Consider the following 15,404-nt stretch of genomic DNA (forward strand, 5'->3'; position numbering starts at 1 on the left):
GGGGGGGGGGGGGTTGCGGGGGGAAGAGAGATTCTCAAGTAGACTCCACTGAGTGGGGAACTCAATGCAGGACTTGATCTCATGTCCCGGAGATCATGACCTAAGCTGAAATCAAGAGTTGAATGCTTAACCAACTGAGGTACCCAGCACCCTGAAGTCTCTTATTTCTTTTTCTTTTTCTTTTTTTAAGATTTTATTTATTTATTTGACAGAAAGAGACATAGCGAAAGAGGGAACGCAAGCAGGGTAAGTGGGAGTGGGAGAGGGAGAAGCAGAGTTCCACCAAGCAGGGAGCCCAATGCGGGACTGGAGCCCAGGACACTAGGATCATGACCTGAGCCAAATGCAGACTCTTAACAACGGAGCCACTCAGGCGCACCTCTTATTTCTATTTATACTTTTTCCTCTTACTTTCCATGTTGCCTGATAAACCGTGGTAACTGTATTATTTGAGCCAAGAAGTATAAGAAACACTCAAGGCCTTTTTCTTTTTTAGTGAGTTTGTATAAATGTAGTTAAAGGCTGATGATTCTTTTTAAAATAATTCTGAATCCTTATGAGCATATACTATCTGGAATAGGATTGAGTGTCTACTTAAGTAAATAATAGTAATAGAAACATTAGGAGTAACTCCCTACTTAAAAAGTCCTAATAACTTCACAATATTACCATCCTTTCTAAACTGTACTACACCAAAAACTAATGATGTACTGTATGGTGACTAACAAAATAAAAAAAATAAATTGTATTGTATGTTTGGTACTGGAGGGGAGCAGATACCCTGATGGTCCAAAACATGGTAAACTGCAATTGCTTAGAGAAGCATCTCAGTTTTCCATGTTAATTGGAAGGAAGTGCCCATAAAGTCAATTCAGTGGTCATTCCTGTTGAGATTTAGGTTACATACAATTTTTTGTGTGTGTATAGCAGATCTATTTTACTAATTAGATTTTTATGTAGGAATAGTAAAGCAGTTTTCATGTTTAACTGAACATGTATCAGCTGGGCTTCAAAGATGGCAGACTATTCTTGAGAATTATATAATCAAGTTATATTGTGAAGCATCTCTGGTAACTGACTTCCAAAAATTTCCAGATTTCATTTAAAAAAATTTTTTTAATGATTTTTTAAAAATTTGTTTGATGGAGAGAGAGAGAGCACAAGTAGGGGGAACAATAGGCAGAGGGAGAGGGAGAAGCAGGCTCCCCGCAGAGCAAGGAGCCCAGTTTGGGGCTCCATCCCAGGACCCCAGGATCATGACCTGAGCTGAAGGCAGATACTAACCGACTGAGCCACCTAGGCACCCCCAGATTTCATTTTTTAAGTCACGTTTACTCTTAAGATAGTGTTAAAATAGTTACTTTTCTTTAGCTACCCATTAACCAAATTTTAGCAAAGTGTAACCATAAATACTGGGTAGTACTTATCTAGGTAAACATAAATACCTGGTAGTAGCAAAAATGTTGATGAGATTCAGTTTATCCCTTTTTTTCTCTGATTGCTTCTGCTTTTGGTGTCATATCTAAGAAACCATTGCCTAATCCAAAGTCACAGGGATTTAGACCTTTATTTTCTTCCAAGAGTTTTATAGTTTGAGTGTTTACATTTAGGTCTACAATCCATTTTGAGTTAGTTTTTGTGTATGATGTTTATTTTAGAGAGGGATGGGTGGTACTCTTTTTAATTTTTTTTTCCTTCCTTCCAAATAGATGGGTAAATAAATTCCCTTAGAAAGCTAAAATACTGATTAGGTCATATGATAAAGGTAATTTTATTATGTCTTCATCACATCATGTAATGATATTTTCCATTGATATTCCAAATAGCTGTAATTTTCTTAACATCAAATGACTGTGAAAGGGCTTATCATTTTTATCTCATTTGAATCTTATTTATTCTCCTCACTTGAGGTTTATATTAAGTATGAAATTAATGAGCAAAATTAAATTATATAGATTTTCATATTTTAGTTAACCTGTTGATATTTCAAGATAATCAGATATCTTCGGATTAAGAATTGCAGATTTACTATAGAACTATAGAACTATGCATCTGATTTTTTGGTTTTTGATTGTTGGTGCTACCCACACTTTCCTAATAAGGCATAGACTTTTCCTGTTTCATCTCTGGGGAAAAGCATTGGAAAAATTAAGTTATGATGATATTAACCCTGAAGGAAAATCTCTGGTTATTTATAAGGTTTATTTGATTTATTAAAAGCTATAATTTTTTATGGTGATAATGAACTACTGATAGCTGGATGCTAAAGGCTCAAATAAGGAGGCCAGAATAGTTGGGGAAGGGGACTTCTGACTCTTTTAGGGGGAAAAACTGTAGATTTTGGCAAAAAAATGAAATAACATAAGCCTGAGTTATTTTAACACTTGGAATTCAGTAAATAATGTTGAAAGCATCCTGGTGATTTTTAGTACATGTTTATATTAGTTGCATTTATTTTTGATGAATAGAATTTCCTGAATTCATTTCTTTTTTTTTAGAAATAGATATTTTATTTATTTATTTTTAAAGATTTACTTATTTATTTTAGAGCAAGCACATTCACATGAGTGGGGGGAGAGGGAGAGAATCTTTAAGCAGACTCTGCTGAGGGTAGAGCCTGTCATAGGACTCTTCTCTCACATCCCATGAGATCATGACCTGAGCTGAAACCAAGAGTTGGACACTTAGTTGACTGAGCCACCCAGGCACACCCTTAATTCATTTCTTAATGATTGGTGATGGATATATAGATAGAAGTCATGGTCATCACCTTCTCCTCTAATATAGGAAAAGCATTAATCCCAAGTTTTTAAATTTTTTTTTAATTTGACTTAGTTTAAAAACAGTTCCTACTGGTACTTATGAGGAGTTATTTTTCCTTATTAGAGAAAAATAGTGTGTGGGCCAGGGGTAATTATAATTAAGCTTTGTGTATTTTAATTATAGGCTAAAATTGGAATAGAGTAATACTGCAAACCTTTGAGAATATTTCCCCCACATTATATTCAAATGGAAGAATGGAATGACAAAAATGGAACCTGTCTAAATAACTAAATAATGAATTTAGTAAAGGAGGTGAACTGGAAATATAAATAACTGTAGCATAGGCAGGATGTTTTTGTTATTACAAAGGTGCTGTGAGAGGATAGGAAAGCAGAGATTATTGCTTTGGAGGGAAAGGAAGTATCAGAAAGGCTTCCTGGCAAATATCAGAATATCTTTTTTTTTTTTTTTTAGAGAGGGGTATGGGAAAGGAGAGAATGAATCTTAAGTGAACTCCATGTCTAGTGCAGAGCCTGATATGGGGGGCTTGATCTCACAACTCTGAGATCATGACCTGAGCTGAAACCAAGAGTTGGATACTCAACTGACTGAGCCACCCAGGTGCCCTTGGAATATCTTTTGATTGAGCTTTAAAAGATAAAGAAAGTAGGGAAGGAAATGGGCTTGTTAACAATGGAGTGGAGCTGTGGAGGAAGTTAGGTGGTCAAAGGCATAGAGACAGAACAGCATAAGGTAGGGAAATCAGGTGTATAGGAGCAGACCCTTTGGGCCAGAGGGCAGGCCGTATGAGGCTGTACATCCAAAGGGACCAAGACATTGATGACATTGGATGCTAAATGAAGGGTTTTGATTTTGTTTTATGAGCATACCAAACCTTAAAAAAATAAACAGAAGAATAAGAGATTAAAAACTATCTCTTAGGAACATAAACTTAGCAATAATATGTAGGATAAATCAGAAGAAATAGAGATTAAATGGGGTGGCCAGCAATAGACACATGAAAAGATCTGAACATCACTGACTATCAGGGAAATGCAATTCAAAACCACAATAGGATAGCACCTTACATCTGTTAGAATGGCTAAAATAAAAAAAGACAAAAAACAACAAGTGTTGGTGAAGATGTGGTGAACAAGGAATCCTCATGCATGGTGGTCTAAGTTAATACAGCCACTGTGGAAATAGTATGTAGGTTCCTCTTAAAAACAGAAACACTATATGATCCAGTAATTCTACTACTGGGTATTTTCCCAAAGAAAATGAAAACACTAATTCAGAAAGATATATGCACCCCTGTTTACTGCAGCATTGTTTACAATAGTCAAGATATAGAAGCAACCTAAGTGTCCATCAATAGAAGAATGGATAAAGAAAATGTGGTAAAAATATACAATGGAATATTACACAGCCATTAAAAAGGATGAGGTCATATCACTTGAGACAACATGGATGGACCCGGAGGGTATTATGTTAAGTGAGGTAAGTCAGGCAGAAAAAGACAAATACCATGTGATTTCACTTATATGTGGGATCTAAAAACAAAACAAATGAGTAAGCAAAAAGAAGAATCTGACCTATAAATGTACAGAAGAAACTGATGATTGCTAGACAAAAGAGGGTGTGGGGGTGGGCAGAATGGTTGAAGGGAAGTGGGAAATACAGACTTCCAGTTATGAATGAATGAGCACCAGAGTATAAGGCATAGCATAGGGAATATAGTCAATGATACTATAATAGTGTTGTATGATGATAGATGGCAGCTACAGTTGGGGTGAACATAGTATAATATATAGAGAAATTGAATTATTGTGTTGTACACCTGGAACTAATGTAACATTGTGTGTCAGTTACAGTAAAAAAATTAAAAATAATAATAACGAAAAAATAAAATGAAAAAATGGGGGTGACCAGTAAGGAGGTTATTGGAATGTTCTATGCTAGTGTGCATTGAGGCTTGAACAGAGACAGTAATGATAGTTGAAAAAAGTGAATAGTTCTTAGTAGTTGACAGGAATGGATATCCTATAAGAGGTAAAGAATTCAGAAAGAAGAATTAACGAGGGGTTCTGTGTAGAGGGATGATAGTTTTGAATGTGTAGAGTCTGAAGTCTTTGGTGCCAGTAGAAATACTGTGTTAGGGCTCAGAAGTAAAGCTGAAATAATGTGAGAGGCAATTACAGAAAGGTGAAAGGTGAAGCTATAGGGGAAGTTGTGATCGCCAAGGGATAAGTGGCTGAGGATAGAAACTGGAGATACAAATGCATTCATTTAAGCCTTTTCTCTTTGCTAATCCAAGAACATATATAACCAAAAAGTTGCTTTTTTGTGGAATAAATCCTACTTGATTGCTTACTGTTAATATATGTCCCTACAAATAGAATGAAAGGGAAATAATTCTTGGTTTTTTAATTCTTGATGATTTGGCAACCGAAAAAAAAATTGGGTTCCTACTATCATGAGCAACACAATAAACAGCTAGTTGCTTATTGCATTACAAAGTGATTTCTAGTAGTGGTAGGTAATAGATAGTGCTTATATAGTACCAGACTCTGCTCTATGTACTTTACCTATATTCCCCCAATGTAGACTTATACTGTATTCAAGGCAAAGATAGCTTATACTTCATTGTGATAGTGAAGAGTTTGTTTCAAAAGCATTCTTAAAAACATGCAAAAACATTTTTAGGGGCTACTTTTTAGTATGAGTGTGAAAAACATGCTATATTTGACCATGTACTTCCTTAAAACAATTCAAATACATTTTTGTCTCCTCTTCTGTGGTTTAAAATGCCTTCAACAGGTTGAAAGAATTTAGATAATTTGTTTTACAGAGAGATAAGGGTCTGACATTTAACACAACCCCAGGTGCATGTGGTTTCTTAAAAAATGTCAAAAAGGTCACATGATCTTAGTGTACAGAGTCAGAAAAACAAGATATTTTTGAGTGTCTTAACTGAAATGGAACATAAATAAAAATTCCCAATATAAAAAGCAAGAAATTCTTTAATTATTATGAAACTACTTTTGTTTTTTTGTCCATTTTTTTGGTAACTATTGGAATTAATAACATTACATAATTTGCTAAACTTTTTGTTGAAAACTTATTTAACCTGAAGTCTGTAGTTGTTATTTTCATACTGAGTTTGCAGAGTGAAGTGTAACGCTGAGAGTAATTCAATGCTTTAATAAGCATGTTTTCAAAAAAAAACATTTAGATATTGCAGGTTTTTGAAATGCAAGTGGGATGGATTTCATTATAATAAAAATCATTATTTTCTTTATAAAGCTAATTTTTCCACTTTCAATAATGATGTTCATCAGAACTACCCAAATTAGAAGTTGTATAGTATATCTCCTTTTGGAGAAGAAAGCATTCGTATATACAGTGGTTTCACACTTAACATTTTATTATTAATATAAGAGATGAATATAATGAAGACCTCTCTTAGTTCTTGATATTATATCCATTTTAAATATTAGTGGTTAGGAAGATTAAACTAATGGGACTTAACTATTGATCTTATCTCTCATAACCCCATATTTGTTTTTTTGTTTGTTTTCTTGTTTGGTTGTTTTTTTAAAGATTTTATTTATTTATTCGACAGAGAGAGCACAAGTAGGCAGAGCGGCTTATGGAATCAGAGGGAGAAGCAGGCTCTCCGCTGAGCTGGGAGCCCAAAGCGGGACTGGATTCCAGAACCCTGGGACCATGACCAAGCTGAAGGCAGCCGCTTAACCAACTGAGCCACCCAGGCGCCCCCCTGTATTTGTTTTTGATAAACAAATGTGGTTAAAAGCCACATGTTACAGCAAAGGAGTTGCTTAACTTTTCCTCTATAATCTTATTTTGTTTTATACTATAAGTTCTTATATCTGTTTTTTTAACATTATTATTGTTTAAAAAATATTTTATAATCAGGAAATGAATAAACTCCCAAGTCCCAACAGGGAAGATAAGTATTCTGAAGATTTATAAGGTTAATAAGCAAGGAAATGGTGACACAGCTGACTTAATGAGGCCACAAATTCAATGCTAAAGAGGACAAAACCGTCCCTAGCTCCTCATCCTATACCCCAACTGTGCCTTTTACCACAACTAAAGGGCTAGAGTCACATCCTGTATAACTCAATGGGAGTTGTATTTACTGAATTATTTCCTTGGGGGTAGATGTTTGTCATTGTTTAATGTATACCCCAGAAAAGTGTAATTTTACTGATTGTATTCAGGATGATTTGATAGTTCTTAATTAAAATATATTAATTTACTTTTTGCACAATAATTATAACTATAATAATGGAAATAAAGAAGGTACCTATAACTCTACCACCCTATCAAATAAGCATTCAGCCTCTATTCCCTTCCAGTACTCATCAAGAACCATATTTGAAATATCTGAAATTTTGATTTACATGTTCTAGGGAGTTTATTGGAGTTGAATTCTATTTGGCAATTTACTTGTGAAATCCAGGTCAGCTTCTGGCTACTTCCAGAGAATATTCCAAGAGAATGTACTTACCAAGTGCAGAAGAAGTGCCTTCTGGCTATTTGTGGGTTCTTCAGATACGGAACAATCCTAGATGTAATTGACTGAATAGCATATTTAGACCCAATATACTATCTAACCTAAATCATGGAAGGCATGCTTCAGAGTTTGTTTGGTTGTTTTTTTTTTTTTTTTTTTGCTCTAGGTCTGTTGTAAACTAGACTTTCTAAATTCCTTAAACCACTGAGACTTGCTCACAACTGAATTATATTCTGATTGGGAATAAAATGGCATGAAAAAGGTAGGGTGCCACTTGAGCACAAGCCATTACTGAAATTTACTCCCTGTTGATTACTGATTACTCCTGTTGATTAGCATGAGCTGGGTTTTCCATTTAAATGAATAATTAAATCTTATTGATTACCTATAAATCCTCAGACTCGGATTTCATTTTACTAAGAATGTCTTATTCATTCACAGAAAGTCAACTGCTACCGTAGTCTGATTTACGAGTTCTAGATGATTATTGAAAGCGGCTTTAGAAATGTTAATGGATTAATATTTCATAGATTAATTATATAACCTTGATTCACTTTCCTAATGGATGGTAACTGGGTCAGAGAGTGGAGTACAGCTTATTTAATGCTTTTGCCAGGTATAATACTCATTTTTAAAAAAACTAGGTTCAAATAAAGTATAGCCTTCCAGAAGATATTAATGTGAAAGTCATTGAGTTAAAAAAATACCTTCTCCAAATTCCTATCCTAAGAAATTGAAAACAGCATGAAGTTTAAAGTAGTTTATAGAATGGTACCTTGAGGGCGCCTGGGTGGCCCAGTGGGTTAAGCCTCTGCCTTCGGCTCAGGTCAGGATCTCAGGGTGCTGGGATTGAACCCTGCATGGGGCTCTCTGGTCAGTGGGGAGCCTGCTCCCCCCCCCCCCCCCCCCCCCCCGCCTACCTCTCTGCCTTACTTGTGATCTCTGTCTGTCAAATAAATAAATAAAACCTTAAAAAAAAAAAAAAAAAGAATGGTACATTGAGTCAAACATGTACTTTTCCCCAAAAGTATAAGTCAGCTTCATCCTGGTTATGGGATATCTGAACCCTTCTTAGCCTAGCTTTCAGGCCAAAGCCCCGCTTGATAGATAGCAAAACTTTCCTCAATCTGATATTTAATTTGCCATTTATAAATTCATAGATAGGAGGGGGTAGATCATTTTGGGGTAGAATGGTTTCTGTCCATTAGAGAACTGCTTCAGCAGCAGATGAGTGGTAGGTCTATTTCCTGTAGTATCCTTAGGAATGGGAATTAATAAAGTAAATATACCATTTATATTTTTGTATGGAAAATTTAAGTCAACTTATGTGTTGAGTCAGTTTAAGCACTGATGGCTATTGGTGGGAAATGATAAATCATGACTTTTCTGATATTTCTTTATATCTTAAAATAATGAAGTGTATTTATTTTATGTTCTATATTTTAGTAGCACACTATATTGAATCCCTAAGAACTCCCATCCTATTTTCTCAGCAAGATCAAAATTAGTTAAAAACATAGTTTTTCAGTTGTTTACAGTAGATTTTCAATGGTCAATATTAACTCAGTTTGTTTCAGTATCAGGCTATCCTTCAGTTTTAAAGGGCCATTGAATATGAAATGAAATGGCACCCCATATTGCTTTTTTGATGCTCTTAACTAGCTCTCTTATTATAAGGCATAATAATGAAAATCTGTTTTGTTTTTTTTTTTAATTTTCTTTTCCTTTTTACAGGAACACCAGTATATTCGGTAGCATGGGGCCCTGATTCAGAAAAAGTTCTTTACACGGCAGGCAAGCAGCTGATCATTAAACCTCTTCAACCAAATGCTAAAGTTTTACAGGTATTTCTCAGGCATTTGTAAGCTGTTATCAGGATCTGTTGGACTGCTAAGTGAGAGGTCACTTTCTTAGGAGTCCCTTTCTTCTGGGTGGTCTTTTGTCTGAAGCTTTTAAGTGTGTGTTTTTACTAGCCTTTATTACAGAATAGGGGATATCTGGTTATGTTTCTAACAAGGTTCACTTCCTCCTTATTCCAACTTACATTATACCAGTAAATCATAAATGTGTTTTGAGTTACTAAATTGTCACAAGATTTGGCATGATAGGCATCTTTAAATTTAGCAGAGTCAGCCTCACATGTATAGATTTGAAACAAAACAGGACAAAATCATAAAACTTTAAAAGCTTGTTTAGACTGTGTTTCTTATCATTATAACTAGCATCCTCCTCCTCCTCTTAAACATCATTTATTCGATACACTTAATCTTTCTCTAAAACCGTAGCATTCTTTTAGTATTTTCAGAAGGGTCATCAGTGTAATGTTCAGAACAAGTTAGGTGTATATACTTTTACCAAATATATAGAAGCAAAACTATGGTGACAGTTAAGACAGATCAGAGTAGGACAAATTAATGAAAAATTTTAAGACAAGTTAGGTGTATATACTTTTACCAAATATATAGAAGCAAAACTATGGTGACAGTTAAGACAGGTCAGAGTAGGACAAATTAATGAAAAAAGTCTGTATTCAGGTTTTTTTTTTTTTTAAAGATTTTATTTATTTATTTGACAGATAGAGATCACAAGTAGGTAGAGAGAGAGAGGAGGAGGCAGGTTCCCTGCTGAGCAGAGAGCCCGATGTGGGGCTCAATCCCAGGACACTGGGACCATGACCTTAGCCGAAGGCAGATGCTTTAACCCACTGAGCCACCCAGGCGCCCCTGTATTCAGGGTTTTGATGTTTGATTTCAGCGTTAAAAGGCAGAATCATTTTCTTCATATTTTGATAATGACACAGTGTAGTATGGATAATAAAAATACAGGCTTCAGTCTTAGTCACCTGGTTTCAGATGTTCACTTATTTACCTAAATGTAACTTTAGGCAAGTTAAAAAAATATCTTTTGATTCTCAGCTTTCTCATCTCTTAGTTGTGATGCTAGTACCTACTTATAGGACTGTTGTGAGGATTAAATGAGTTAAATTACAAAGTGCATATGACAGTTTATACAATAAGCATATTGAGTGCATACAGTAAGCACTCAATATAGAGTAGTTGTTACTATATGTTACTGGTGAGTTATGTCATCTCTACCTTTTAGTCAGCCCCTAATAAATTAGAGCCAGGGAGGCTGGAAAAAAGATATAGAATGATTGGGTCCAGAGTAAGGGATTTGGTGCTGGATATTTAGCAGATACAATGGGTATAAAAGTGTTTTAAAAAGAACTGTCAGATTTAACAGTTCAGATTTAACAGTTCAGATTTAACAATGTATAGATTTTGGGGAGTAAGGAAATAGAAATGACATTGAGTTTCTCTAATTTTAACTTCTATGTAGATTATGCTATTCATATTTCATAAAGTCAACATGCATTTACATTTCTACTATATGCAGAACACTTTGCTGAGAACTATGGTACAAACAAGAAATAGAAGATACAAGTCCTTGCTTGCTCTTAGGCAGCTAAGGTAAAGAATTTGGGCAAATCGAAGAAGCTGCGAAAGAACTAGTTCCGCCTGCCTTTAGTTAAAGTTCTTCCATTCCACTTAAACTCCAAAAATCTGCTTTAAAATTATACAGCAAAAACAGGCAAGGTGAATCTTTTGGTTTATAGTTATGTGATTTATTGATATACCTATAATTAGGCTTATATGAACACAACTCAGATACTATATATTACCATTGGTAAATTATAGTTCAGTGGTTTAGTAGAATCTTTGGGCCAGCACGTAGTGGAGGGCAAGAAAAGCACCCACTGCCAAAATTCAGCTACCATGGAAGAGGAGTTCAAGTATAATTGGTAACTTCGTGCAAATTTTCTTTTTTTTTTTCTTTTGGGTAAACTAAAGCTGTGGCAGTTTTCCTTAGGTATAAACACATATTCAAATTTGGGTTGTCCGTAAAAAGGAACACTTACTCTTGCTTGTAGAATATAATTTAAAAGTATATACCTGATTTCCATTAAAAGCTTTAGGGACTCTTCTTGAGACCCAGAGCTTGGTGCTTGGTTTTATAGTGAGGATACTTTTGTTTATTTATTCATTCAGTGAAAATGTAGTACATACATATTATATACCAGATACTGTGCCTTATGTGAGATAATTCAGAGTGAAACAGAACATAGTTTCTGCCCTCAAGAAGCTCGTTGTCAAAGGAATTTCACAAAATGTCTGGTTAATTGAGAAATAATTGAAAACTGTCTATGCTTTATGTGTAGTATATAAATATATATAATATAAACTGATAATTCTAAATCATAGTATATGGAAAGTTTAAATCATATTTTGTTCCTAACTTTTGAATATATAAAAATTTATTTTTATAACTTAGAAAGGAGACTCTTGAGAATCTCTGTGTATGTGTATCTATATATACCCATATCTGTGTCTGTGCATTATTTTTTTTTTAATATTTTATTTATTTATTTATTTGACAGAGAGAGAGAGAGACACAGTGAGAGAGGGAACACAAGCAGGGGGAGTGGGAGAGAGAGAAGCAGGCTTCCCGCAGAGCTGGGAGCCTGATGTGGGGCTCGATCCCAGGACCCTGGGATCATGACCTGAGCCAAAGGCAGACACTTAACGACTGAGCCACCCAGGTGCCCCTGTGCATTGTTATTTTTATCCTTGTAGTCTATTTCAGGACACTGTATTAATTTAATGGTAAATTGTGTGAATTAATTCTTTTTAAAGTATATTATCAAAACATTTGTTTTTGAGAGTAGCTATTTTTATATATCCTGAGTAAAGCAAGCTATGAATTACTATTTATTCTTAAAGCTTATTTGACTCTAATTTAATATTTTACTCTGTGTGCATTAAGAACAATAGGATGGTCTGTTGTTCAACATAGTACTGGAAGTCCTAGCCTCAGATACAGACAACAAAAAGAAATAAAAGGCATCCGTATCAACAAAGAAGAAGTCAAACTTCCACTCTTTGTAGATGACATGATAGTCTGTGTAGAAAACCCGAAAGAACTCCACCAAAAAATTGCTAGAACTGCTACAGGAATTCAGAAAAGTCACAGGATATAAAATCAAAGCACAGAAGTGTGTTGCATTTCTATACACCAATAATGAAACAGCAGAAAGAGAAATCAAGGAATTAGTCCCATTTACAGTTACACCAAAAACCATAAGATACGTAGGAATAAATCTGACAAAAGAGGTAAAAGATCTGTACTCTGAAAACTATAGAATACTTATGAAAGAAATTGAGGAAGACACAAGAAATAGAAAAACATTCCATGCTCATGGATTGGAATAACAAATATTGCTAAAATGTCTATACTACCCAAAGTAATCTACACATTCAGTGCAATCCCTATCAAAATAATACCAGCATTTTTCACAGAGCTAGAACAAATAATTCTAAAATTTGTAGGGAACCATTAAAAAACCCTGAATAGCCAAAATAATGTTGAAAAAGAAAACCAAAGCTGGAGGCATTACAATCCCAGACTTCAAGCTGTATTAAAAAGCTGTAGTCATCAAGAGAGTATAGTACTGGCACAAAAACAGACACATAGATCAATGGAACAGAATAGAGAACCCAGAAATGGACCCTCAACTCTATGGTCAACTAATCTTTGACAAAGCAGAAAAGAATATCCAACGGAAAAAGTACAGTCTCTTCAACAAATAGTGTTGGGAAAATGGACAGCAACATGCAGAAGAATGAAACTGGACCACTTTTTTACACAAAAAATATTTTTACACAAAGATAAATTCAAAATGGATGAAAGACCTAAATATGAGACAGAAATCCATCAAAATCCTAGAGGAGAAATGGGCAGCAACGTCTTTGACTTTGGCCACATCAGCTTCTTACTAGACTCCTCCCTGGATGCAAGGGAAACAAAAGCAAAAATGAACTGTTGGGACTTCATCAAGATAAAAAGCTTTTGCATAGCAAAGGAAACTGTCAACAAAACCAAAAGACAACCAACAGAATGGGAGAAGATATTTGCAAATGACATGTCAAATAAAGAGCTAGTATCCAACATCTATAAAGAACTTAACAAACTCAACACCCAAAGAACAAATAATCCAATCAAGAAATAGGCAGAAGACTGGGGCGCTTGGGTGGCTCAGTGGGTTGAGGCCTCTGCCTTCGGCTCAGGTCATGATCTCAGGGTCCTGGGATCGAGCCCTCCATCGTGCTCTCTGCTCAGCCGGGAGCCTGCTTCCTCCTTTCTCTGCCTGCCTCTGCCTACTTGTGATGTCTCTCTGTCAAATAAATAAATAAAATCTTAAAAAAAAAAAAAAAGAAATGGGCAGAAGACATAAACAGACATTTCTCCAAAGAAGCTATCCGAATGGCGAACAGACACATGAAAAGATGCTCAACATCACTAGGCATTAAGGAAATATGAATCAAAACCACAATAAGATACCACCTCACACAGGTCAGAATGGCTAAAATAAATAACTCAGGAAGCAACAGATAGTGATGGGGATGTAGAGAAAGGAGAACCCTCTTACACTGTTGGTGGGAATGTAAACTGATGCGGCTCTCTGGAAACCAGTATGGGGGTTCCTCAAAAAAAGTTAAAAATTGGGGCACCTGGGTGGCCCAGTGGGTTAAAGCCTCTGCCTTTGGCTCTGGTCATGATCCCAGGGTCCTGGGATCGAGCACCACATCAGGCTCGCTACTCAGCGGGGAGTCTTCTCCCCCGTCCCTGCCTGCCTCTCTGCCTACTTGTGATCTTTCTCTGCCAAATAAAAAAATAAAAAATAAATAAATTTTTAAAAATTAAAAAAAAAAGTTAAAAATGCAACTACCTTACATCCCAGCAATTATACTACTAGGTATTTATTCCAAAGGATACAAACATAGTGATTCAAAGGGGCACATGCACCCCAATGTTTATAGCAGCAATGTCCACAATAGCCAAAATACGGGAAGAGCCCAAATGTTCACCAACTGATGACAAAAAGACACACACACACACACACACACACACACACACACACACACACACTGGAATATTACCATTGCAAATCTTGCCATTTGCAATGACATGGATGGAACTCTATAGAAGGTATTATGCCTGGTGAAATAAGTCAGAGAAAAACAAATACCCTATGATTTCATTCATATGTGGTATTTAAGAAACAACATAGATGAACATAAGAGAAGGGAAGAAAAAATAAGATAAAAACAGAGAAGGAGGTAAACCATAAGAGACTCTTAACTATAGAGAACAAACTGAAGTTTGCTAGAGGGGTGGTGGGTGGGAAGATGGGGTAAATGGGTGATGGATATTAAGCAGGGCACTTGTTGTAATGAGCCCTGGGTGTTATATGCAACTAGTGAATCACTAAATTCTACCCCTGAAACTAATACTACACTAAAAGTTAACTAACTTGAATTTAAATAAAATCTTGAAAGAAAAAAAAGAAGAAACAGTAGGTTGGGAATGGTCTATAGAGAGAGAGCCTTTAACATCAGTTACTCTTTGATGTGAAGATAATTGGCTCAGACATTAAAATGTACCTGTGGTCTTCAAGGAAAATTAGTTCTTTTTCAGTTATATTATTCTGCCTAAACATGAAAAAATGCATGTGCTAAATGGGCACATGAATTTATTGTATTGAAGAGCAAGAGGAGATCCATGCTTACTTACTAGATTATCAATTTCTGGGTGACATATATGTAATGCATTCTATATATATGTATAGACTATGTACATATCTGTAGAAAACTTTTTCTGTTATGTGGTAACAAAGGTTATATACAGAGGTTTCTTATGTAGTTCAGTGACCAGAGACATGAAGGTAAAAAGAATGAGGCTTAGGAAAATATGCAGAAGAGAATGAACAGACTAGTAAAGAAGATGGTCATATAATAAAATTTTTTTAAAAAGAAAAGAATTAGTAAATAAGAATGAAGACAAGGGGCGCCTGGGTGGCTCAGTGGGTTGAAGCCTCTGCCTTCGGCTCAGGTCATGATCCCAGGGTCCTGGGATCGAGCCCTGCATCGGGCTCTCTGCTCAGCAGGGAACCTGCTTTCCCCCGCCCCCTGCCCACCACCCCTCCTCCCCTCCTGCCTCTCTGCCTACTTGTGATCTCTGTCTGTCAAATAAATAAGTA

The 15,404-nt window shown here is 35.6% G+C and overlaps 1 protein-coding gene across 3 annotated transcripts in view; it reads left to right on the plus strand.

Annotated features, from left to right (window-relative positions):
* LOC111148174 (intraflagellar transport 80) overlaps positions 1 to 15,404 on the plus strand; it is a 117,131-nt gene that overhangs the window by 22,635 nt on the left and 79,092 nt on the right. For all 3 annotated transcript variants that reach the window (XM_022504625.1, XM_022504634.1, XM_022504644.1), the window contains exon 6: positions 9,041 to 9,150. In XM_022504625.1, the coding sequence (XP_022360333.1) occupies positions 9,041 to 9,150 (110 nt within the window). The remainder of the gene's footprint in view (positions 1 to 9,040; positions 9,151 to 15,404) is intronic.

The sequence above is a fragment of the Enhydra lutris genome, unplaced genomic scaffold (genome assembly GCF_002288905.1).
Source record: "Enhydra lutris kenyoni isolate GAN:26980312 unplaced genomic scaffold, ASM228890v2 scaffoldscaffold2, whole genome shotgun sequence".
Taxonomy (NCBI): domain Eukaryota; kingdom Metazoa; phylum Chordata; class Mammalia; order Carnivora; family Mustelidae; genus Enhydra; species Enhydra lutris.